The 26,834-nt window shown below is 37.8% G+C and overlaps 1 protein-coding gene across 1 annotated transcript in view; it reads right to left on the bottom strand.

The window, feature by feature from the left end:
- The window catches only part of INTS8 (integrator complex subunit 8), a 35,658-nt gene that overhangs the window by 410 nt on the left and 8,414 nt on the right, over positions 1 to 26,834 (bottom strand). Inside the window, exons 5-27 of the mRNA XM_067467343.1 lie at positions 26,689 to 26,760; positions 26,519 to 26,570; positions 24,419 to 24,601; positions 23,385 to 23,492; positions 21,708 to 21,857; positions 20,443 to 20,543; positions 18,221 to 18,362; positions 17,477 to 17,547; positions 15,624 to 15,799; positions 15,181 to 15,314; positions 14,562 to 14,672; positions 13,783 to 13,984; positions 8,229 to 8,350; positions 7,658 to 7,842; positions 6,150 to 6,183; positions 5,197 to 5,253; positions 5,045 to 5,106; positions 4,753 to 4,871; positions 3,174 to 3,277; positions 1,614 to 1,664; positions 1,439 to 1,512; positions 1,297 to 1,361; positions 1,039 to 1,082 (exon numbers count right to left, since the gene is read on the bottom strand). Coding sequence (XP_067323444.1) covers positions 1,039 to 1,082; positions 1,297 to 1,361; positions 1,439 to 1,512; positions 1,614 to 1,664; positions 3,174 to 3,277; positions 4,753 to 4,871; positions 5,045 to 5,106; positions 5,197 to 5,253; positions 6,150 to 6,183; positions 7,658 to 7,842; positions 8,229 to 8,350; positions 13,783 to 13,984; positions 14,562 to 14,672; positions 15,181 to 15,314; positions 15,624 to 15,799; positions 17,477 to 17,547; positions 18,221 to 18,362; positions 20,443 to 20,543; positions 21,708 to 21,857; positions 23,385 to 23,492; positions 24,419 to 24,601; positions 26,519 to 26,570; positions 26,689 to 26,760 — 2,419 coding nt within the window. The remainder of the gene's footprint in view (positions 1 to 1,038; positions 1,083 to 1,296; positions 1,362 to 1,438; positions 1,513 to 1,613; positions 1,665 to 3,173; positions 3,278 to 4,752; positions 4,872 to 5,044; positions 5,107 to 5,196; positions 5,254 to 6,149; positions 6,184 to 7,657; positions 7,843 to 8,228; positions 8,351 to 13,782; positions 13,985 to 14,561; positions 14,673 to 15,180; positions 15,315 to 15,623; positions 15,800 to 17,476; positions 17,548 to 18,220; positions 18,363 to 20,442; positions 20,544 to 21,707; positions 21,858 to 23,384; positions 23,493 to 24,418; positions 24,602 to 26,518; positions 26,571 to 26,688; positions 26,761 to 26,834) is intronic.

Raw genomic sequence — 26,834 nt, forward strand, 5'->3', positions numbered from 1 at the left:
TGTTTTGTCCTACAACTCCCAGAAATCCCATTCAGTTTACCAGCTATTAGGGTTTCTGGGAGTTCAAGGCCAAAACATCTGGGGACCCACAGGTTGAGAACCGCTGGTCCACAGTTCTGATTTTCCATAGCTATGTGCAATAATTGTATACAGTGCCGGATTTCCTGGTTTATGGCCACAAAAACAAGATCCTTTGCTGTCAAGCTGTGCATGAGATTTTGGATGCCTCAATAATAATAATAAATAAAAATAAAACTTTATTTATACCCCGCCACCATCACCAACAAACAACAGCAATACAAAACAATAAAATGAAACTCATAAACAAAAAACAAGCAGTAAACATTAACAATAGTAAGACAACGCTTAAAAACCTATGGCTGGGCCAAATGTAATAATTAAAATTTTAAAAAAATAATGCTGAGCATGACCAGGTGAAATAAATAACTAGGATACAATTTCGGAGAGGAAAGGGCGTGCAGACAATCCTAGATCATTGATAAAGTGCATTTAGGGACATATTGCTGGGAGTTTCCTTATTCTGGGAAGGCACACTGGAACAACCATGTTTTCAGGCTCCTCCTAAAGACTGCCAGAGTTGGGGCATGCCTGATGCCCTTGGGGAGTGAGTTCCAGAGTCGAGGGGCCACCACAGAGAAGGCCCTCTCCTTCGTCCCCACCAATCGCGCCTGCGAGTGAGGTGGGAGCAAGAGCAGGGCCTCTCCAGATGAACGAAGAGATTGTCTGGGGAGGCCCTCAATGAATGCTGTTTGACATTTATAATGCATCTAGAATCTCATTAAGAAAGAAACTATGTTTTCAGGATACGGATCAGCAAGAGCTATAATGCGTGTTTCCAAGTAACCAATACAGCAGAGCTCTGCTGTATTGGTCTTTAAAAGTTTTTTTTTTTTAGCCTCATGCACATTTTTAGTTATGCTATAAATGTCATCCCTGTCCAGCAAGAAAAAACATTATACAAATAGTTTGAGTTAAACCGTGTTAGAAGTTTCTCTCTGAAAACAGTTTTAAACTTACTGCTATTTGTCTCTTGTCTGATTCGCCTCGCTTATGATGAAGATCTAAAATACTGTTAAGGGAAATAGGGCAACAAACAAGACTTAACAGTTTTCACATGCAGTAACTCCACAAGAGAATGCCCCACATTTCCTTCAGTAAAGCAAAAGGCACCTACAAAATGATTCTGCTGCACTTGTGATACTGTTATATTTCTTTTACAGTACAACCTCATGTTTCCAAGCAAGCCCTGATATTGTTCTTTGTATAAAAGGATACATGTCAAGTATTCCAAGATGGTAATATCCCAGATGTAGTCATAATAGGAGTCCATAGCATCATGGCTGAAAAAGAAGATTGCATTGTATGCAAAATGTACTTACTCCACAGCATGTTGAGAAAATATGAAAACTTTATTTACCTGTTTTGCTCCTGAAGGGCTTTAAATGCAGTTTTATAATCCACTTCTCGTAGGAACTGGCACAAAATTGCTACCTGGAAAATACAGAAACAAAGGAAGTTGGGGGGGGGGTGGTGGAGTGAATCAGCACTGTGAAATACCTAATGTCCATTTACCCTGTTGACTTGAGACATACCTGTGTATGGCAGTTGAGCAGAGAACAACACTTTATCATACGCTTTATCACCTGAAGAGAGAGATTTTTGGTATTAAGTGGTATCCAGATAGATGACAGAACTACCCTGAACTCAAAATATAATAATTCATGCATCTGGCCTGAGACTTTATTCCTGTCCAAAAAAGGAACATAGAATAATTTATTTAACCATCAACTAACTGTGCTTGCTCATATCTTGAAGGTTTCTAGTTTACCTACACTTAGAACTCTTTATTCTGCAACTATTAGGAACTCATAAAAAAAATCCTGGTATTACATTTCAGGTATTATATTCATGTGCTCTTTTTTACTAAGACTAAACGGACAAGACAATAAAACAGGGATTAGAAGCATACGATGCTTCATATATCGAACTGCAACATCTATCATCCCTAAACATCGCAGCCAATGGGAAGGGATTACAAAAGCTGTAATGCCGTGCACTTAACAGCCGGAGATCCAGAAGTATTTATAATATATTGAATAATAATTGGGAACCCTGGTAGTTTCGCTGAGCTGTGGAACTTGTTGCGCAAAAGGTTAGCAGTTCGAATTCGGGGAGCAGAGTGAGCTCCCACTGTTAACCCTGACTTCTTCCAACCTAGCAGTTCAAATGTGAGTAGATCAATACCTTCTGCGGGAAGGTAATGGTGCTTCATGCAGTCATGCTGGCCACATGACCTTGGAAGTGTCTATGGACAACAACACCTCTCCAGCTTAGAAATGAGCACCAACCCCCAGAGCTGAACACAACTATACTTAATATCAGGGGAAACATTTACCTTTACTTATTGAATAATTTCAGAAACATTAAACTGAACAACTGAATGCAAGAATTATAATAAGTGCAGAGGAAACTGATAAATACAGGGTCAAAGTTCTTGGTCTAGTGCTCAAGTGCAGCCCTATTTCAAGATTTTCTCCTCAGTAATGACGGCTTCGTTGGCAGAGCAGAATGACATGATTGAGTTTAAGATATACTCCTCTACTAGGGAGACTTAAATTGGATCCTCTCCCCTTCTCCAAGAAGTAGTAATTTCATGAGTCATGGATTGTATCTCCAAGCAGCAGTGGGTGATCTGCAGGCTACACAATTCTGTCATTTACTCCTACCCACCAAGGAAATACTTTCAGTTAATAATTCAGAATATATATTTTAAAATAAAATATTTAAGTGTTGATCATTTAGATTATTTCTAGCACAACATGTCCCAAAGGCTGAGCAGTGGAATACTGATTATTCTACTCCTAGGCAATTTTAACTTCTGCAGAAACTATTTGGAGTACTCTTGACTAATCATAAAGGATCCTGGCAGGACCTCAAACATTCAATCTTTTTTCTTAGGGCTCATGACATTGTCATAGGTAAAAGGAAGCCACAAATTCAAATGTTCTGCAGGTCTGGAAGTTTGAACTTGAACGGATGGGCTCTTCATTAGATTTAAACTTGTCTTATTAACCTTCCTGTTTTATATTTCTAAAGCATCATGCGAGCCTATACATGCTATTTGTTTACTGCCCTCTGACTACAGAACTCACCTGATCAGTGTAAATGTCAGGTGGCACCATCTTCGTAAAGAAATCTGAGCACACGGCTCCTGCTTGGAGGTAGTAGCGAAGGGCAGCCGAGTACTGATTCGTTGCTACATTGAAGAAATAAATAAAAACAAAAGCCCTTAGCACCTTTAATTTAGTCAGGCCTCAATCCAACTACAGCAGGGCCACTGAATCAACAGAACTTATCCTATATACTTGAGTATAAGCTGGGTTTTTCAGCCCATTTTTAAGGCTGAAAAAGCACACCCCCCCCCCCGGCACATATTCGAGACAAAATTATTATTATTACTGTTGTTATTATTTTTATTACATTTAGTATTTTATTCTATTTCTTATTGTTATTTTTACATTTATTATTTTACTCAATTTTTATTATTACATTTATTACTTTATTATTATTGTTATCATTACATTTATATTATTTTAGTCTATCAATATTGTTATTATTACATTTATTATTTTACTCCCTTTATTATTATTGGAAGGACACATAAGCACATTTACATTGAAGGAGGTTAGAATAATGGTTTAATCAGAGTTGGACAGTCTTATCTTAAATTACAATTTTATGTAAATATTCAAAAACATTTAACCTATTCATGACTCAATTACTGTAATTGTATTGGTATTATATTTGTTATATAACTCTATTTATTATTATTACATTCAATATTTTACTCTAATATTATTATTACATTTACATTATCTTCCTCTATTACTATTTTGTTACATTTATTATTTCATTCTCTCTATTATTATTTGAAGGATACGTAAGCACATTTACATTGAAGAAGGTTAGTATAACGGTTTAATCAGAGTTGGACAGTCTTATCTTAAATTACAATTTTATGTAAATATTCAAAAACATTTAACCTACTCATGCCTCAATTAATGTAATTTTATTGGTATCTATTTTTATTTTGAAATTTACCAGTAGCTGCTGCATTTCCCACCCTCGGCTTGTAATCAAGTCAATCCGTTTTCCCAGTTTTTTTGTGGTAAAATTAGGTGCCTTGGCTTATATTCGGGTCAGCTGATACTCGAGTATATATGGTACATAAATGTTCATTCACATCTCTGTATCTATCTCCTTAGTTCAGTTTAATAACCCAAGACAGATAAGGGAAAAACAAAGGCAAGTTGCATCTTTAGATACCATTATCTATGAAACACTGAAAAGGGAAATATTCAATTGCCCACTTTTAAGGCTTTAAGATGTGGTAGCCCTGGATTTTAACAAACATGAAGGGTATGTGAAATGCTATGGGATGTTTTAAAAATTCAATGGCACATCTAAGAAAAGCATTTTAACTAAAAATTAAGCTGTGACAGGATAGGTCAAGCTTAGGAAGGCTACTGTTTTGGTATTACAACTCCTAGAAATCCAAAAATGGCAATGCTGGCTGTGGAGATACTACCATTTTTGTGAAAAAGTAACTTTTCTGGATTTTAGAAGACTGTGGTATAGTTAGGTAAAGAACTGCCAATTAATGAACAGAATAGAAATGAGATGCAGGAATCATTTTGGAAGTCAGGCAAGAAAATGACAGATTTTACTTACCAAAATAAATATCTGCTTGAATGATTAACCAGGAGTGATTGTTTGAATTTATAGTCAGAGCATAACTGACTAACTCTTTGATAGTAACAGATACAGCTTCAAAATCCACTGACTGTAAGCTGAAAAAGAAAATGTTTCAAAAATATTACTCACTATATTTAAATTTAAAACATAATTAAAACCTGAAGTCCTCACACATAATAAAAACAATTTAAAGGGTTCTCTCTATATCTTTTCTAGACATGTTTTTTTCTTTACTATTAGAATTGGAGTTAGAAAAAACTCCACTTACTTAGGAATGGATGAGGGCCAAATTGATATATGCTCTGCGGTAATATCATTCACAATGTCTTCCTGGAAGGGAGAAAAGTCTCATAAATGAAATGTGTCGAAGAGACAGGCATCAAAACCAAAGTTTCTTGACAAAAGGAATACCACACTGACCCGAACATTGTGAAGTTTCACAAACAAGGATAACATTGTTGTCAAAACCAGGGGTTCCTATAACAGAAAAATGTAAGGTTACACAAACAATGGTTCTTTTCAGTACTAGACAGATTTTCATGCTGATTCCATAAAGTATGAAGTTTCTACATTCACAACACATGAGACTTTTGACTGATATTTCAAATACTTCAAAGATTCTTATTAACATCAATTCCATTAGGGGTGTGAAATTTTTTCATTAGTCATCGTAAGTTGTATAGAATTAATTAAATTTTGTACTGTGATACCTGATGAGCGGGCATTACCCATGCCAAAAACTTAAAAATCAGAATTTATCCAATACTTTTTTGTTTGAATTTTGGAAATCTCAGAAGCCTCTCAAAGTCAGTTTCATTTTTAGCACAACGAAGCAAAGCAAAAGAGCTGTCTTTCCTCTTCAAATTCATGGCCTATCGCCATTCGGAGAGGGAAGCAGCAAGGCGAAAGCAGAGTTCGCTGGAAAATTTATACTAGCATCTGACAAAATCCATCCAAACACATAATGAAGCATGCAACACTTTGCATACATGTATGTATTTTTCTTTCAAATCTATGCAATTTTTAAAAGTTTTTAAAAGCAAGTTTAAAAAGCAATATAAAGTAATAGAGCCCCCAGTGGCGCAATGGATTAAACCCTTGTGCCGGCAGGATTGAAGACTGACAGGTCAGAGGTTCGAATCCAAGGAGAGCGTGGATGAGCTCCCTCTGTCAGCTCCAGCTTCCCATGTGGGGACATGAGAGAAGCCTCCCACAAGCATCAAAACATTTGGGTGTTCCCTGGGCAACGTCCTTGCAGATGGCCAGTTCTCTCACACCAGAAGCGACTTGCAGTTGCTCCTGACATGAATATATATATATATATTCAACACTGATTTGTAAAAATTTTCAGAGCTTTTAACAACAAAACTCACCCTCAGCTTTTTGATAAAAGATAGCAGTTCACTCCTAGAAAAAGAAGAGAATCTGTTTATTATTAAATCATTTACAGTATTTCTACAATTGTTTTCTGCCCAAAAGTAATGGGTGACAAACAAGGTTTTAAACATAAACCTCAACAGGAACAATAAATAATATAATTAAATTGTGAAAAGATGTTTCAACAACAGACAAAACTATAACTGAAAATTCTGAGTAATTAATAAACTGTTATTCTTGGAGACTTGATAAAGAATGTTAAGAGTGGTCCACACTTCCCAACATGGAAATGAGGATCTCTTACAGATCCAGGGTGATTTTCAAGCCCTACTCCTGAAAACTTGCCTCCTGCTACAGAAAGTAGATGGAAATGAAAATCTTGCATTTAAACAGAAAATCTTGCATTTAATCTTGCACTGATAGTGTTTTTGTGGTTTCAAAGATCCCTTTTCACATATCAAACCTCTCTTTTCTTTTATCTTATAATTATCTATTTTTAATATTTTTATTAGTAGGCATATTTAATACAATAATAATAATAAAAGAAAAAAGGATAGAGACATCAAGGGGGGGGGGAAGAAAGGGGTTATTGGGGTAAAACTGTAGGAAATTGTTACTTATGGGGAGGTATTTATTACCTAGGGATATAAGGTATGGCAGAGGTTGTAAAAAGTGGGGAAGGGAAAGTATTGGGGTTTTTGTTGGCTTCCAATCTCCTCCATCATGTTTCCAAAGGTTTTGCTTTATCTCTTATTAAACTTATTCTCCTCCATTCATATTTTTTCTCAGTGTGAAGAGTTTTTCTATGTCTTCCTTATTCTTTGAAAGGTGACCAGTCCATTTTTTTTTGCAATGCTTTGGTAATTAGTTAATAGTTGTGTCGAACTGTCCATGCTCATTATGTCAGCTATTTTCAGTAGCCATTCCTCTATTGTTGGGACACCTTTAATTCTCCAATTTCTTGCATATGTTAATCTGGCAGCTGTGACAAAATAGTTAAACAATTGATCCTTATTTTTAATCTAACTTCATATCCGTCATATCTAGTAGGAAGTATAACTCCACAAAAATTGGCAAAATGTTATAAAAACACATTAGATAAATGTTGGCAATGTGAAGCACACATGAGCACTTTTTACCAGATGTGGTGGTCTTGCAAACTAGCAAATAACTAGAAAGAAAGAATCCAGAGAATATTGGAAATAAGCATTCAGTTGAAACCGGAATACCTTCTCATTATCTATTTATTTATTTATTTTCTTTTTTTATACCCTGCCCTTTCTCCCTCATTGAGGGACTCTGAGCAGCTAACACTCGGCAACAATTTGATGCCGTTCGAATCTAAAACAATACAAACTCAAAATACATATAATTATCTAATTAGAATTGTCTAATTAAAATCAATCAAATTATTTGAGTGCAGCAGAGTTGTGATTACTCTGTAATGGCTGCACAAATCCTTTGACTTTGAGCTGCAATATAACACGCAAATATATAAACCTACCTGTACATTATGCCTAATGTTGACTCCCGGTGCTTTATTAAGCTCACTCTGCCATCATTTCCACGCTTGTGTTGGTTGGATACACTGCAGATCTGCACAACCACCTCCCAGAGGTCTTTCGCTGCCCGTCTGCTTTCTTTCGGACCAGGCAGATCTTTACACGTAGCTGCTAAAAGTTGTCCTAACTAAGAAGTAAAACATCACATTGAATAAGGATTTAGCTTTCAAGACTTTTTTCTCCAATAGGACATTGGTTAAAACCTGGAAATCAAACCTGATGCCAAATTTCTTAGCTACAAACCAGATAATTCCCTCAGGATACTCCCCAAAAACATGTACATGGCTAAGATTTTTAAAAAATCACTTCTGTTGGAAAATAGACATTCTACACATCATGTAAACATCAGTATTGATGTAACACTCTTATGGTCCCTCTAATAACAGTTTTGGACTTCACATGTCTTCATAGGATGTATATATTTTATTTGAATGCATTTGAATAATACAGAAAATAAGTCTGCAGACTGTTTAATATTCTCTAGTCTCAAATGGATCTGGTGGTGAAACATACCTTAACATACGGATTGTTCTGAACCAAAGAAAGAGGAACTTGCATAGTTAAGTACTCATTCTCCCTCCAGTTTAACAAGAAGGCAGCACATTCCTCTGCTACAACTTGCCGAAGAGGAATATCTAAAGGTAAACACACATGAAACATAACATAAAAGGTCAGATTCTGGGAAGATGTGGGCAGATGTGGGCAGACTTCAAACGTACGAATTTACACCTTATGTTTATGTTTGATTTTTTTAATTACCAGAGGCTACTTTGAAAAAAGAAGAATGATCTATTGCGATTCATGGAACACCCAGGATATATACCTCTGCCAGGGCCATAGCCAGAAATTTTTTTTGAGGGGGTAAGGGTGGCTGATTTTTTTTAAAAGCAAACCATGAAGAGTAGTTCCATAACACAAAATAATTTATATAGTATAGTTCATTCTATATTTTATATAGACTTAATTAAATCAATGTAATTTTTGCTTCTCATAGACTTTTTAATTTTTTCTTTGCTCTTAATTTTTTTATTGATAGAAAAGAAATACAACTATCATAAAGTGAGAAAGCATACTATAGGTGCTGAAAGCACCCTGATGGTGCTGGGGGTTAAACCACTGAGCTGTTAAACTTGCTGACCGAAAAGGGGGCAGTTTGAATCCAGGGAGCAAGGTGAACTCCCACGGTTAGGCCCAGCTTCTGCCAACCTAGCAGTTCAAAAACATGAAAAGGTTAGTAGATCAATAGGTACTGCTTTAGCAGGAAGGTAACGGCACTCCATGCAGTTATGCCAGACACATGACCCTGGAGATGTCTATGGGCAACACTGGCTCTTCAGCTTAGATATGGTGATGAGCACCCCCCCCCCCCAGAGTCAGACATAACTAGCCTTAATGTCAGGGGAAAGCTTTACCTTTATTAAGCACACTATAAAGATATATATATTTAAGCTACATCCTACTAATCTAATGACTGTGTTTTCTGTATATAAAATATCAGTCTTTTTGCAAAACTAGTAAAGGTAAAGGTTTTCCCTTGACATTAAGCCTAGTCATGTCTGACTCTGGGAGGTAGTGTTCATCTCCATTTCTAAGCTGAAAAACCAGTGTTTTCCGTAGATGCCTCCAAGGTTATGTGGCCTGCATGACTGCCTAGAGCACTGTTACCTTCCCGTTGAAGCGGTACCTATTGATCTACTCACATTTATATGTTTTCAAACTGCTAGGTTGGCAGAAGCTGGTGCTGACAGCTGGAGCTCACCTCGCACAAAATTTGAACCACTGACCTTTCAGTCAGCAAGTTAAACAACTCAGTGGTTTAAATCACTGCACCACAAGGGCTTCCTTTGCAAAACTACAAAACGAAAAAATCCACGTGGATTTCCAAATTCTCACATAACTAGCACCTGACCAAGAAACACAACATATTGGGGAAGACCAGAATGGCTTAGATACTGATCAGTGGCTTATCCTTGATCAGTGTGCAGGGGATAGCCCTGACTGGGACAACACTTCACAACATTCACACTTGCACAATCCTGCAGGTGTACCATCCCCAACCATAGACCAGGAGCAACAGGAACACATACAGGAGAACCATAGGCTCTTGGACGAATCTCAATGGATTGTCCTTGACGAATGCACTGGGGATGTCGAGGAGGAGGACAACACTTTTCACCTACACAATTCACACCAACAGGATCACTTTTCTGGAGACCTACACACTACATTGCACAAAAGGGGCCCTGTCATTCCTGAAAGTAAACAGGTCTTGGTAGTAGGCGACTCCCTCCTTAGAGGAACGGAAGCTGTCATTTCCAGACCAGATGGGATGGCTCGAGAAATATGCTGCCTACCGGGGGCAAAAATACACCATATCACTCAGAGGCTCACCAGGCTCCTCAAGCCCTATCACCGTCCTCCCCTCATGTTGATTCATGTAGGAACCAATGATACTGCAAGGCATACGTTTCAAAAGATCACAAATGATTTTCGAGCTCTAGGAGCAATGCTAAAAGAATGTAACGTACAGGTGGTCTTTTCATTCCTCCTCCCTGTTGTAAGACACGGACCCACAAGAGCCAGAAAAATAGTACAGGTCAATGACTGGCTTAGAAAATGGTGTCAGGAGGAACGCTTTGGCTTCCTCGACCATGGCCTGCTATTCCAGGAGGATGGCCTACTGGCAAGGGATGGGGTGCATCTCACACAAGTAGGAAAACACCTTTTTGCTCACAGACTCGCAAACCTCATTAGACGCACTTTAAACTAGGTCCACCGGGGGAGGGGGACAACAGCCTTGTGAACACTACTTTACCCATAATGTCTGGGAATCGTCAGAAGGCTAAACGGAGGGCTGCACAAACACAACAAGGACCAAGCACCAAAAGCACAAGAATCCCAATTAAACAGCTCAAGGGAAGATCCCAGGGGCTCACATGTCTTTACACTAATGCACAGAGCATGGGAAATAAACAAGACGAACTCCAACTTCTAGCACAACACCACAAATATGATATCATAGCCATCACTGAAACCTGGTGGGATGACTCCTATCGCTGGAATGTACATATCGAGGGGTATAACCTCTTTCACAGAAACCGAACAAAGGGGAGAGGAGGCGGAGTAGCCTTATATGTCAAAAACTCTTATGCTGCAGAAGAAATTCAAGACAGCAATCTGGGAAACCAGCTTGAAATCATCTGGATAAGAATCAAGGGAACTGGGACTCAAAAAGATGTCGTTGTAGGCGTCTACTACAGACCCCCAAGCCAGGAGGAAGAACTTGATGAAGTCTTCTGCCAACAGTTGATCAAACAGGCACAGAGAAGAGATGTAGTAGTCATGGGCGATTTCAACTATCCCGATATTTGCTGGAAAACAAACTCGGCCAAGAGTACAAGGTCCAACAAATTCCTCGCTTGCCTTGCAGACAATTTCAATGTCCAGAATGTAGAAGAGGCAACAAGGGGATTGGCTACTCTTGATCTCATCCTAACAAATGCGGAGGACCTGATCGATGCGGTCGAAGTGGTAGGATCCTTAGGGGCAAGTGACCATGTGCTCCTGCAATTTGAGGTACAAAGGAAGGCCGAAACTAAGACAAGTCAAACCCGCATTATGGACTTTAGGAGAGCTAATTTCCAAAAAATGAAGGAAACGCTGAGCAGCATTCCGTGGACACAGATACTAAAAGACAAGGGAGCTACGGATGGATGGGAATTTCTCAAGAGTGAAATACTCAAGGCGCAATTGCAAACCGTGCCAACAAAGAGAAAAAATAGGACAAGTGCAAAGAAGCCAGAATGGATGTCCAAAGAACTTCTAACTGTGCTAAGACACAAAAGAGACATGCACAAGAAGTGGAAAAGGGAGAAATCACCAAAGAAGAATTCAAACAAATAGCCAACACCTGTAGGGAAAAGGTCCGCAAAGCCAAAGCAAAAAACGAGCTTAGACTTGCCAGGGACATTAAAAACAATAAAAAGGGCTTCTATTCTTATGTCAGTAGAAAAAGGAAAAACAAGGAGGCGATAGGACCTCTTCGAGGAGAAGATGGGGCAATGCTGACAGGGGATAGGGAAAAGGCAGAACTACTTAATGCCTTCTTTGCCTCGGTCTTCTCACAAAAAGAGAGTCCTCAACCTCAGCAAGATGGAGTGGATGAGGGATTGGAGGACATCCAACCCCTAATTGGGAAAGAAGTCGTCCAGGAATACCTGGCCGCTCTTAATGAGTTCAAGTCCCCAGGGCCAGATCAACTACACCCCAGAGTATTGAAGGAACTAGCGGAAGTCATTTCGGAACCATTGGCAACCATCTTTGAGAGTTCTTGGAGAACGGGAGAAGTTCCAGCAGATTGGAGGAGGGCCAATGTGGTCCCAATCTTCAAGAAGGGAAAAAAGGATGACCCAAACAACTACCGTCCGGTCAGCCTCACGTCGATACCGGGCAAGATTCTGGAAAAGATTGTTAAGGAAGCGGTCTGCAAACACTTAGAAACAAATGCAGTCATCGCTAATAGTCAACATGGATTTATCAAAAACAAGTCATGCCAGACTAATCTGATCTCTTTCTTCGATAGAGCTACAAGCTGGGTAGATGCGGGGAATGCCGTGGATGTAGCGTACCTGGATTTCAGTAAAGCCTTCGACAAGGTCCCCCATGACCTTCTGGCAAGGAAACTAGTCCAATGTGGGCTAGGCAAAACTACGGTGAGGTGGATCTGTAATTGGTTAAGTGGACGAACACAGAGAGTGCTCACTAATGCTTCCTCTTCATCTTGGAAAGAAGTGACGAGCGGAGTGCCGCAGGGTTCCGTCCTGGGCCCGGTCCTGTTCAACATCTTTATTAATGACTTAGATGAAGGGCTAGAAGGCATGATCATCAAGTTTGCAGACGACACCAAATTGGGAGGGATAGCCAATAGTCCAGAGGACAGGAGCAGAATTCAAAACGATCTTGACAGATTAGAGAGATGGGCCAAAACTAACAAAATGAAGTTCAACAGGGACAAATGCAAGATACTCCACTTTGGCAGAAAAAATGAAATGCAAAGATACAGAATGGGGGACGCCTGGCTCGAGAGCAGTACGTGTGAAAAAGATCTTGGAGTCCTCGTGGACAACAAGTTAAACATGAGCCAACAATGTGATGTGGCGGCAAAAAAAGCCAATGGGATTTTGGCCTGCATCAATAGGAGCATAGTGTCTAGATCTAAGGAAGTAATGCTACCCCTCTATTCTGCTTTGGTTAGACCACATCTGGAATATTGTGTCCAATTCTGGGCACCACAATTCAAGAGAGATATTGACAAGCTGGAATGTGTCCAGAGGAGGGCGACTAAAATGATCAAGGGTCTGGAGAACAAGCCCTATGAGGAGCGGCTTAGGGAACTGGGCATGTTTAGCCTGAAGAAGAGAAGGCTGAGAGGAGATATGATAGCCATGTATAAATATGTGAGAGGAAGCCACAGGGAGGAGGGAGCAAGCTTGTTTTCTGCTTCCTTGGAGACTAGGACGCGGAACAATGGCTTCAAACTACAAGAGAGGAGATTCCATCTGAACATTAGGAAGAACTTCCTGACTGTGAGAGCCGTTCAGCAGTGGAACTCTCTGCCCCGGAGTGTGGTGGAGGCTCCTTCTTTGGAAGCTTTTAAGCAGAGGCTGGATGGCCATTTGTCAAGGGTGATTTGAATGCAATATTCCTGCTTCTTGGCAGGGGGTTGGACTGGATGGCCCATGAGGTCTCTTCCAACTCTATGATTCTATGATTCTATGATTCTTTGGCCGAATATGTTCCAAGGCATAAAGATTCTTGCCCATTTAGTATTCTTTGTCTGGTTTGAGAAGCCTGTTTAAACATTTTTCAAATATTCTTGAATACTGTTTGTATGGTGGTTATGAGAATAAAAAGGAGCTTGAAGAAATGAACTCTGTACATCAGCAAAGATCCCTTTGCTAACACTAAAACCTTTAATCAGTGATTACAGGCAACATGATATGATTTTGGCTGATGCCTCATTACCAAAATAGAATTTTTGCCATGTACCGAAGCCACAGGTTCTTACCGGGGACCCTCATTTCTAAATACCCCCGAACTCTGCTGATTAGATCGGAAGGGGGACGTTCTCCCGAAAGGCCTGCTCCTGCTTCGTGGGTGTAAATGTCCAGGAGGAGCATCTCGTTCAGCATGACCTGGCGGAGCTTTGGAGAAAACTCCGTCACAAGCTCAAGGCAGGCAGCAAAAAGTTGTTTGGCGTGAACAAAATCCTGTGACAAAAGAAACCATGAGGAATTTGTCTGATTTTCTGTTGCAGAACCATTATTTTAAAAAAGGAGTATGTAGTGGTATTAATGTACTAAAACAAATCTTAAAAATCACCATATTTTGTCTTCCAAAACTTAAACTGCAAAAGAATTGGTACTCATTGGGGGCAAATACTAATGCTTTACCCCAAAGAAGAGAAGGTATAACTCATCTCAATTCTTATCCTTTAGCTGTAGCTGAAAAATTATCATATTTTTTGCATCCCCTTGCTTTTAATATCTCTCCATTCCTTGCTTTCATTTGCTCTGAACGCTAACTATGACACATTTAAAATATTAGACATTACAAAAAGGAAGCAAGTGTATAAAAAGTAGAAAATTATTAATAGGTTTTTATGTAATTTCTATATCTAATACAGTATTTAATCCAGGATTTCCCATGTTTTTAAAAGTATATTTTTATGTGACAGACTATAGCAGTTTGAAGGTAAAACAATGAATGATGACTGGAAAGTGATTGAGCCACATTCAAGTAAGTTAATCAGAAGCATTCAGAATAGATATGCAACAGTTTGCTTACCTTAACTGTACTGCAATGTAGGCCTTTTGCCATCAGAATGTAGACTAAATCTCTAGTCAAGCTATCTTTAATTCCCAGGATTACATTGCCATAAACATTTGGCACCTCCCACTTAAAAACAAATAAAAACAGACGCATTATTAACTGAGATATAATGTATGTACTCAAGTATAACTCAACCCGAATACCAATTTTACCGCAAAAACTGGGAAAACGTATTGACTCGAGAATAAGCCAGGGTGAGAAATGCAACAGCTACCGGTCAATTTCAAAATAAAAATAGATACCAATATAATTACATTAATTGAGGCATCAATAGGTTAAATGTTTTTGAATATTTACATAAAACTGTAATGCCACAATAATAACAGAGAAAAATAATAAATGTAATAATAATAATAGAGTAAAATAATAAATGTAATTATAAAAGAGTAAAATAATAAATGTAATAATAACAGAGAAAAATAATAAATGTAATAATAATAACAACAGAATAAAATAATAAATAACTTTGACTCGAGTATAAGCCGAGGGGGGCTTCTTCAGCCTAAAAAAGGGCTGAAAAACTCGATTTATACTCAAGTTATGCCACATTTATGTGACTCAGAAATAAAACTACCTTGTTAGAAACTGTCCAGAACTGGCGTTCTGCTGTCATGCCATGCAATTCAATTAAGATCTGGCGGATTCTCCAAGGATCCACTGATAATATGAGCTGATGTTCCAGCTGACCAATATTCACACTTGCTGAGGCTGGAAGAAAATATTTGCATTTGGCACAAGGAATCTTCATAAGGGTAGTTAAACCAAGATGATAACTCAGATGAAATAATGGACAATCTCCTCTCCACATACTTACTTTAAAAAGAAAGGAGATGATTCAAGGTCGCAGGTATCAATATTAATCAAAAAAGGGAAAAGGCACAGTTGTGACTACTAACACTCATGGTGCAGAATTATGTTCCACAGGCTGGTTACATTTCACTCAATCCAGATTCATTAGAACATTTTTGCTCTGAGAACTTTTAGAAATCTGATCATTTCAAGTGTGGAGAAAATTACCTGGAATATCATAAAATGAAGTTATAGGTTTAGTGCCCAAATTGACCCGAGGTGACCTTTTCCTCATCTGATCAATGAGCAATTTTCGCTCATCATCTTTCAGCAATGCCATGAAGAGCTCATGGGAAGAAATCATGAAGACCAACTGGAGATCTTCCAAACCTAAGCAGAGATTCCTGCATAAAAACAGATACAAATCATGTTGCATCTTTTCAGCAAAATCAATTTCAAAATTAATTTAAAGATTAAACAAATGGATTCTAACTGGTCACTATAAATAATATTTATATCAGGCATATAGCTGTTATTATTGCATTTTGAAGTAAGTGCAACCAGTGGCCAACCAGTTCCAGAAAGACTGAAAAGGGAACTATTTCATCATTTATTCACTCTTTGCTACCCCCTCCCCCATAAGATTATCATTTCCCTAGTGTTGTCATTATGAAATGTGAAATACAGTTTGAATGGAATTGTATGAAAGGTGTATGAATGACAGCTAATAATTTTGGAGACACCATTCTGAAGATTATTGGCCTGGAAAAGAACTACACTCAGGACCTGGAATTAAAAGTTGCTGAATTGCTGAACTGTGACAATGATTAACTGTTGCACTTTTGAGGGGAAACAACATGTTTACATTAATCAGAGGCAATGGCTCTTTAAGTTAAGGAAATGTTTATAAGATTTATTTACATTAAGAAAGAAGTCAAGACAAGGCTTGCGTTTACCAATACCAATCAAGAAGAGTCAACATCTGTCCAGGAAGGGATAAAGCCAGGATGTTTCAAGATGGAAAAACATCTATCATTCATTTACAATTTTGGAACAACGTCAGCAAAAAGATTGGTATATAAGAGACCTTATTACAATCCAAAAACGGTGACTGACAATGCTGCAGTTCTCCTGTCATGCTCTACTGAGAGAGATGGTGGATGTATTTGGGAGTGGCAGATCAGCAATGGAATGCAGTCTAGTCACTTGCCTTCTTTTCTCAAGGGAAAAGAAAGTACTGGCATTTTGGAGTTGTACTTAAGGAAGGAGGATGCATTTTGGCATTTTGGAAGTACAATAGAGTCTCGTTTATCCAACCTTCGCTCATCCAATGTTCTGCATTATCCAACGCAGTCTGCCCCCCGCCCAGATCCACAGCTGTTTCAATATATTGTGATGTTTTGGTATTAAATTTGTAAATACAGTAATTACTACATAACTTTACCATGTATTGAACTGCTTTTTCTGTCCATTTGTTGTAAAACATGCTGTTTTGGTGCTTAATTTGTAAAATCATAATGTAATTTAACATTTCATAGGTTTTTCCTTAATCCCTCCTTATTCAACATTTTCACTTATCCAACGTTCTCCCAGCCTGTTTATGTTGGATAAGCAAGACTCTACTGTATTGGAAAAGTGGCATATTTGCAAGGAAGTAGTCTGGCCTAAGAGATGTTCTTCATAGAGGAAGAATGGTGAAATGGTGTTGTATGCATGTTGATCGATGAATGTGTATATATAATGTGAATGCTGAGTAAAAATGTAATTCCCCTTTGTTTGGTAGCAAATGTAACTGTAGCTTGTTGGTGAATTCAATGTAGTTACACAGAATCTGCATGTCTAAATGTTGTTCTGTAAAAGTTCTGATACCCTTTCTCATACTGGAAAATTGCAATAAAAAGAAGCTATGCTTTAAAGTTATTGAAAAGTTATTCATAACAGTGTCACTGATATAATGTATTGTTGAAGGCTTTCATGTGTCACTGATATATCATACAATCTAGTTAGCATTAAACTTGGAAGACAACACTGGTTGAATGTATTTAACAAGTAACACAATTTGTCTCATATTACGTACTTACTTCAGAAAATAGGCCATTTTCCTTTTTGAAGATTCTGAAGCCGTTTCTACCTGTAATGATTTTGAACATACCTAGGAAGTGAAAACAAATAATTAAATTACCTTTGCCAGAAAACCTAAAATGTTTTGTGGAAGTTTTGGAGGGGTTTATTTTAATCATAATAATATCATAATAATTTATCATAATAATACTGTCTCCTTTTCTCTGAGAGAAAACGTGTTGATACTATTCTACTTCTAAATACTCAAGACAAGTAATAAAACTAACTAAAACTAACTAGAAAAAAATGCAGTAATAAGGCACAAACTGTAAACAGCGATAAAAACAGGAAAAACAGGCCCTGGAAATTGTTTGTTTTTTGTGATGAAAAGAGGAGGAAAGAGAATGTCACTTCATGGAATATAACCATACATTTAATTTATTATGCAGTGTGTGTTGCCTTCTTGCTTTGAGTAATCTGAAGCAGGAAGCCGTATATTGGGTTGTTTGATCATTCTAACCAGTGCATTAAAGTTAGGTGCCAATAACTCAAGGTGGCACAAATTGACTGCTTGAACAGGTCAATAATCTGTAAGTATCGTAGAGGCAACACACATTTGAAAAACTGTAGCTAAAGGGCAACATTTCAAATTACACGATTTAAAAGGTGAGTTAAGATGAGTGAGATACACAAAGAAAGAAAGTTAAGATACTGTTCAAAGACAGATTAAGTATTTACGCCTCAGATTAAAGACAATTCCTTACCTCAAGGAGAAAGTCCACTTTTTCCTTGGTGGGCCTAAGAAATAGCTGACTGAACTGGACACCAACCGGCCGACCATGCATCACATCACAAACACTGTTGCAGGCACAAACTTTGAAACATATTTCGTCCAGAAGAGCATCCCTGCAAAAAATACAGAAGGATGTATGTTGAAAGAGACAAGGGAACTGCTGAGTGTAGGCTCTGATTTTAGAAACCATGTGGGCAATATATTTATGCCCATTAAAAAATGAAAAAAACCCAGCTAACAGCAATTATATATGCCCTTTTGAAAGAAAGATATCATCACACATAATTGAAGCTATATACAGAGTACATTATGTGTATATATATGTATGTGAGAGAGCGCGTGTATCTACACACACAGAATTGGCTGCTTTTTGCAAACATATTTTAAACAAATGTTTTTGTCAAATGGCCTTCACACACACACAGCATTATTGATAAAACTCTTCAATGTATGGCTCAGACATAAGAAATTAACAACATGAATAACCCAGTCTCAGTTCATATTGATCTTTACACTTTGTAGGAAATCAATTTCATGCCTCACTATGTATTTATGTCAAATTCACAGTGACAACTCTCCCTTGTCCTGAATCATTTAATTAGTTTAAAAAGTCATTCTTCAAAGGAGCAACATTAACTACAGGCTCTTCATACACATACTTCTGGAAAATTTAAGTGGTGGGAATGCACTTCAAACCTAATTAGAAAAAAAAAATCTTGAACATTTCCAAGTCTGAGATGATGCAAGACATATATATTTTGTAGGAAATATAAACCTTCTCAGAGATTCAAACAGTTAACAAATAATACAGGGTTAGTCAAAATGAATAGGCCAATAAGAAAATTAATTGTACCCGAATGTATGTTTACTGTAACCAAACCACAGCTACGTAGCGACAGATAAACTATCAAAGTTTTTTTTGAGCAACACACATGTACGTTAATGCCGCTAGGCGTCGCTAGGAGTCGCTGTTTTCAAAATGGCGGAATCAGGCAAAGAGAAGGCGTTTTGTGTGATGACATTTGCTAAAACAATGTCAGTAATTACGGTCCAGCGAGAATTTCGAGCCAAGTATGGCAAGGAACCACCTCATCGACATTCCATTGCGAGGTGGGTAAAGCAATTTGAGGAGACGGGCTGCTTATGCAAGGGTAAAACCACAGGACGACCGCGTGTCTCCGAAGACACAGTGGAATCCATTCGTGCATCCTTTCAATGAAGTCCCCAGAAGTCGACAAATCGTGTTTCCATGGAATTGAACGTTCCGCAAAAAACTGTGTGGCGCGTGTTACGCAAACGTTTGCAGTTCAAGCCGTATAAATTGCAAATGGTGCAGGCTTTGAAAAAAGGTGACTATTCGAAATGACACGATTTTTGCGAATCAATGCAGCAAAGACTAGAGGAGGAAGGCTTTGCCAACAGACTGGTCTTCAGTGACGAGGCAACGTTTCACCTGTGCGGGAAGGTCAATAGGCATAATCTCCGCTTTTGGGGATCTGAAAATCCTCATGCCGTATTGGAACATGTAAGGGATTCGCCGAAGGTAAACGTTTTCTGTGCAATAACCAACCGTCACGTGTTTGGCCCATTCTTTTTCGTGGAGAAAACCGTAACAGGCATAGTGTACGCTGACATGTTGTCTGAATGGTTGATGCCACAGTTAGAAGAGAAAGTGCCCGATTTCGTATTCCAACAGGACGGTGCCCCTCCGCATTGGCACAACAGTGTACGCGAGTACCTCAACGAACACCTTCCCAGACGTTGGATTGGTCGTGCTGGAGTGACTGATCTTCCATTCCTCCTGTGGCCCCCCAGGTCCCCCGACCTCACACCATGCGACTTTTCTCTCTGGGGGTATGTGAAAGACACTGTGTTCCGACCTCCATTACCGCTGACCTTGGACGACTTAAAACAGCGCATATGTGCTGCATTCGATGCCATTACGTCGGATGTGCTGCAACGGATGTGGAATGAACTGGACTATTGCTTGGACGTCTGCCGTGTCACACGGGGCGCCCATATCGAACATCTCTGAAGGTGAGACAAAACTTTGATAATTTATCTGTCGATACGTAGCTGTAGTTTGGTTACAATAAACATACATTCGTCTAAAATTAATTTTCTTATTGGCCTATTCATTTTGACTAACCCTGTATATGCTTCTGAATTGTTCCTCCATTTCAGTTCTCTCACCCTTGTTGAGCTTTCTGGGAGAGTTCTCTGAGCACTGACTGCCTGAACTGAACAGGTAAAGTTGGAGTTCGGTTATCTTCAAGGAAAATCTTCACCAGCTCCTAAGTTATAAACACAAGAAAGATGTTTCACTTTCATGGCAATATGAAACATCATTATATTAATGTACCATTCTGAGCTCCTTGCAAGTCAGACGGCTTACACATTAAATTAAATAAATAACCAAGACAAACTAACTGATGTTACTGGGTTGCTGTGAGTTTTCCCGGCTGTGTGGCCATGTTCCAGAAGCATTCTCTCCTGATGTTTTCCCCACATCTATGGCAGGCGCCCTCAGAGGTTGCAATGTTTATTGGAAACAAAGCAAGTGGGGTTTATATACGTGTAGAATGTCCAGAGTAAGAGAAAGAACTCTTTTCTGCTTGAGGCAAGTGTGAATGCTGCAAGTGATCACCTTGATTCGCACTGAATAGCCTTGCAGCTTCAAGGCTTGGCTGCTTCCTGCCTGGGGATCATTTGTTGGGGGGAGATCAGCTGGCCTTGATTGTTTCTTGTATGGAATTCCCCTGTTTTTGAGTTCATCCGTCCACCCTGGACATTCCATAGATATACAGGGTTAGTCAAAATGAATAGGCCAATAAGAACATTAATTGTACCCGAATTGGCCTATTCATTTTGACTAACCCTGTATATATATAAACCTCACTTGCCTAGTTTCCAACAGACCTCATAACCTCTGAGGATGCTTGCCATAGGTGTGGGAGAAATGTCAGGGACAATGCTTCTGGAGCAAGGCCATACAGCCTTGAAAACTCACAGCAACCCAGTGATTCTGGCTACGAAAGCCTTCGACAACACATTGACTGAGGCTAGTTTGTTAAACAGAATATCAACAGAATAATGTCCGAACTATGACAACGCTTGTTCAAAAACTTCAACAAATGGCAACAGTTTTCTCAGCAATGTTAAGAACAAAGCTAAAATGACAAGAAGATTCCTGGCAACACCTTAATTACTGGAAAACCAAAAGCACAAAAGCACGCATCACATAGCAATTAATCTATTTCAGGCACAATACAATGTTTTGATGCTATATATCAAAGTAATTTTAACATGAAACACCATTTAAAAAACTTACACAGCAAATTCAAAGTGCAATACAGTTAATTCACTACATCAAATAATAATGCACTCGAGGGATGAAGTATATTATGATATGCTAATATCTACTGTAATTAGCATAGCACATTTTGAAAATAGTTTACCTGATAATTGCCAGATCTTAAGCAGCTATGGATTTGACTGTAAGGAGTTGATGGGGATGAGGTATTGTCAGAGGGGGCAAGGACTCCACAGGCCTGGCAGTAGCCAGCTAACCTCCTTTCATCTATGATGCAGTGAAGTGATGAACCAATCTGAAAAACAGCCATGTATCAGACTTGTATCAATGACGTAAACAGTTCGTTTCGTTAATTCGTAATTCGTTAATAATTCGTTAATGTTTTCAATTACAAAACGATAACGAACCATTCTGGAGCAATTTTTTAAAAAAACGAATTTTTAAATAGTTTTGTAAATGCTTCGTATTTCGTTATTGTATTCGTTTCGTTATTGTTTTGAGGTCGTTTCGTTATTATTTCCGCATGTCTGGGGCAAGTTTTATGGTTGTTTTTTGTTTAATTAGTGAAAAAAAATTATAATATCACACTAACAGTCAACAACAGAGGGAGAGGGAAGCTTCAGAAGTTTTTGGAGGTTTTTTAGCGTATTTCGCGGTCGCGTCCGCCATTAACGAATCGATTCGTTATTGTTTCGGAAATCGATTCGTTAATGTTTTGTATTTTTTTTCACATTTACGAAATTTCGTAAATATCGAACTTTTTAAAAGGAAAATTTTGTAATTATTTTAAATAACGAAACACAAAAAACCCCAAAAAACGAATCGATTTTAGAAACAAATTTTTCCGTTGTTACCCAGGCCTAGTATGTATATGTATCATAATTCTGTCTAAGAGTAATATGAGTTCCTATGGCTTTAATTTTACTAACCACAAAGGACTGAGTAACCTGAATGATTTATTTGAAACCATGAAACTGTTGAATCAAGATTGTCAATTAGATATTTTTCTATTTGGGCCTTTCACAATTCAGTCTGCTCATTGTTACTTGGGTGAGTAGAACTCTCATATGCATATCTCAATTGACAAAATATCTGACAAAATGCTCCTTTTTACACAGCCACATGGAGTATAATGTCCCATCTTGGTACTGCAATTTAAGAGGGATATTGATAAGCTGGAAAGTGTCCAGAGAATGGCAACCAAAATGACCAAAGGTTTGGAAATCAAGCCGTATGAGGAGTACCTTAGGAAGCTGAGAAAGTTTAGCTTGGAGAAAAGAAAGCTGAGAGGGGACATGACAGCCAGTAGGCTGTTAGGAATTGAAGTCCAAAACACCCGGAGGGCTGAAGTTAGTCCATTCCTGCTCTAGGTGATTCTATTGTAGATGTGTGTTTATATATATAATGTGTATAATGTTAGTTTTGGAATAAAACATTTGTTGAAACATGTCAAACTGTTCTTTTTTTGTGGTGTAGAAACCTGTTCCTACTGTTTCCATATCATTCATTTCAATTTCTGGTGCCAAAGTAAAGAAAGCAAACCGTGGGAATGCATCTCCAGTATTTCATTAACTAAGCTAGATCTGCAGTTATGATGTTAATGTGCTTGTTTTTTAAATGGGAAGTTTTGAAAACAGTTTATCAGAATATTATTGCAGATCTTTATTCTATTTATGCTTCATCACTAAATACATTTGCTAAAGAGTAGCATTCACTGGAAACAAGGAAACTTAACTGCACAAAGGACTGTGCTACACACAACTGCACTCCACAAAGCACTTGGTTACATATGTACAAATCGCAATGCATTTGAACAACTCACCTTTGAAATCAGTTCTTTGGTTCTAAAAAATTTCTCTCTGGCATTTACATATAGATCAAAGTTCATGGAACCCTGTTGAAAGTAGATGGCCCCTAAATCGTAGCAGACCTGAAACAAGCAAGATTCAAATGTTAGGAAATTATTTATGCATTTGTCACAATCTTGACAACTGATGACACTGAAATCTGTATATACTTGAACATAAGCTGACCCGTATATAAGTTGAGGCACCTAATTTTACCACAAAAAAACTAGGAAAAGATATTGACTCGAGTCTAAGCTGAGGGTGGGAAATGCAGAAACTACTGGTAAATTTCAATATAAAAATAAATACCAATAAAATGACATGAATTGAGGCATCGGTAGGCTAAGTGTTTTTGAATATTTACATAAAACTGTAATTTAAAATAAGACTGTTAAACCATTATTCTAACCTTCTTCAATGTAAATGTGCTTACGTATTCTTCAAATAATAATAGAGAGAGTAAAATAATAAATGTGACAAAATAGTAATAGAGTAAGATAATGTAAATGTAATAATAACAATAACAATAATAATAATAGAGTAATATAATGAATGTTATAATAATAGAGTTAAATAACAAATATAATAACAATAACAATAAAATAATAAATATGATAATAATACATAGAGTAAAATAATAAATGTGATAAGAATGGGTAAAATAATAAATGTGATAATAGAGTAAAAATAAATGTAATAATAAAGCAGTAAAATAATAAATGTATTAACGATAATACAGAATAATAAATGTCATAATAATAATAATAGAGTAAAATAATAAATGTCAAAAATAATAGAATAAAATAATGTAAATGTAATAATAATAAATAGAGTAAAATAATAAATGTAATAATAATAACAGGGTAAAGAATGCATAACCCTGTCTAGAGTATAAGCCAGGAGGGGGCTTTTTCAGCCTAAACAAAGCGCTGAAAAACTCAGCTTATACTTGAGTATATACAGTACATCATTTCGAAGATTAATTTTTCAGTTACAGCAGAAGACATACTTGACACTGCATTTCCTCGGAGCTGATGATGAATCCAGCTGCAGAACTCTCTGTTTCTCCATTAACCATCCCAGGTTCCATGGCCAGCAAGTCAAGAGTTCTTATGGTGTGAATGTATAGATCTTTATTCAGTTTGAGAGCTCCTTCTAGCACCAGAATGGAGTCATCAGCCTGCTCTTTCAGCTACAACAATCCAAAGAAATATATATCTGGTCATTTACTCAAAAGCAGTATTTTAAAGATATTTTAAAAAGCTCTTTTTTCTTTGTTCTAGTAGGACCAGAATAGGATCAGGCCCCAAACTAATAAATGTTAGCTACTCCCATCCCTACTTATTCTAAGGGGAGAGGGTAAGATTTGTTTGTATATTGAAAAATTACAACAGGATGAAATGGAATGAGAGGAAAAATTACATCACCCCAGGCCCACTCTGAAACAAGAAACTGGAAATATGATAATCACAAATAAATTCAATTAAGAGGCAATAGGGGAATAGTCTGGGGAAAAAACCACATATTGCTAGTCACCACTTCTTTATTTGTAACGGAAAGATAAATGGCAGTCAGATGCATATAATCCATCTCCAGGTTAAAAAAAAAACCCTGTGTTTTAGAACAGAGCTATGCTGTTTGTTTCAAAGTGGTCAGTGAGCAATACAGAAACACGTTCATAAACTCTTTTTACCATATCTAATATTGAATACTTTTGTCCCATTCTCACTCACCTACAATGTTCCCCAGCCAACATCTATCACTACAAAGAAAGCTTAGAATTTTCAAAGTTAAACATTAGATGCAACAAAAATAATCTGCTCTTTTCTTGTGCTGCCTCCACATGCCCAGAGGTAGGGAGAATATAAATTGGAAAACGGTCCCCCTCAGTGGTGAAGGTACTGTATGGTTTGGTAACATCCTAAGAAATAAATCCAAAGGCTACTGAATCTTGCTTTTTTGCCTTCACTTTTTGAGTCTGATTCCTTACACCATTCAAATGCCCAACTTGAGAAAATCTCCTTAAGTGAGTATTTCTTAACCAGCATGCAAAAACTGGGTTGCAGTTAAACATAAAAAAACAAGATTATGGCAAACAGACTGATAACTAGCAGAGAGAGTGACACACTTGATATTTCTAGGTGTGAAAATTACTGCAGACACAGACTGCAGCCAGGAAATCAGAAGATGTTTACTTTTTTGGGATGAGAGCAATGTCCAGTCTCGATAAAATAATGAAGAGTAGAGACATCACACTGGCAAAGAAGATCCACATAGTTAAAGCAATAGCATTCCCCATAGTAACCTATGGATGTAAGAGCTCGACCATAAGGAAGGCTGAGCAAAGGACAATAGATGCTTTGAACTGTGGTGTTGGAGGAAAATTTTGAGAGTGCCAAGAAGATCCAACCAGTCCATACTCCAGGAAATAAAGCCTGACTGCTCACTGGAGGAAAGGATATTAGAGGCAAAGATGAAGTACTTTGGTCACATAATGAGAAGACAGGAAAGTTTGGAGAAAACAATGATGCTGGGGAAAATGGAAGGAAAAAGGAAGAGGGGCCAACCAAGGGCAGGATGGATGGTTGGTATCCTTGAAGTGAATGGCTTGACTTTGAAGGAACTGGGGGTGGTGACGGCCAACAAGCAGCTTTCGCGTGGGCTGGTCCATAAGGTCACAAAGAGTCGGAAGTGACTGAATAAATAAACAACAATGGAACTGGAAACAGCTCCAAAATAGGGATAGCATTAGTGTGCACATGAAACTTACAAGGGACCTTGTTTAAACAGAAAGGAACTAAATTTGGCTCATGTTCCACACTGATAACAATGTCTGCTTTGAAAGCAGTTGTTAAACTCCAGAAACCTCATTTGTGTGGCTGCCACAAACTATGTTGAATTGGTTGAGACTAAATGAGATATTCATTGAAAAACTATAGCAAAATGTGCTGCAGGATGTCCCTCCCCCAAAAACAAAGCTTTTGCAGTTTAATAAATTTTCCCATATTTTATGATAGAACCAATTAGAAAATGACATTTATAACCCAGGAATAAAAGTCGTTACATGGTGCAATTTTGTCTTGCCACTTCATTCATATTTAACACTTACCACTTTTAAAATGTTTTCTGTTACTTCTTTTTCTTGTTGGACCTGATTCATTCTAAACAAAAGGGAGAAATAGAATTCTAAATGTACTATTCAAATATTAAAAACTGTGCTCATATTTTGCTGAATAGATGTAAATTTGGTGCCAGTAAAGATCAAAAAGATAAACTTACACATTTAACTGAGGTGGACCAGGTTTTGCTTGCTTGACAGGAAAACTACTTTTGACAATGGTTCTAATTGCCCTGTTACAATAAAGAAAAAAATAGAAAATAATCACTTACATCTTGTGAACAGACAGATCCTACAGACATTGCGT

This window comes from Anolis sagrei, chromosome 4, assembly GCF_037176765.1.
Source record: "Anolis sagrei isolate rAnoSag1 chromosome 4, rAnoSag1.mat, whole genome shotgun sequence".
NCBI lineage: Eukaryota > Metazoa > Chordata > Lepidosauria > Squamata > Dactyloidae > Anolis > Anolis sagrei.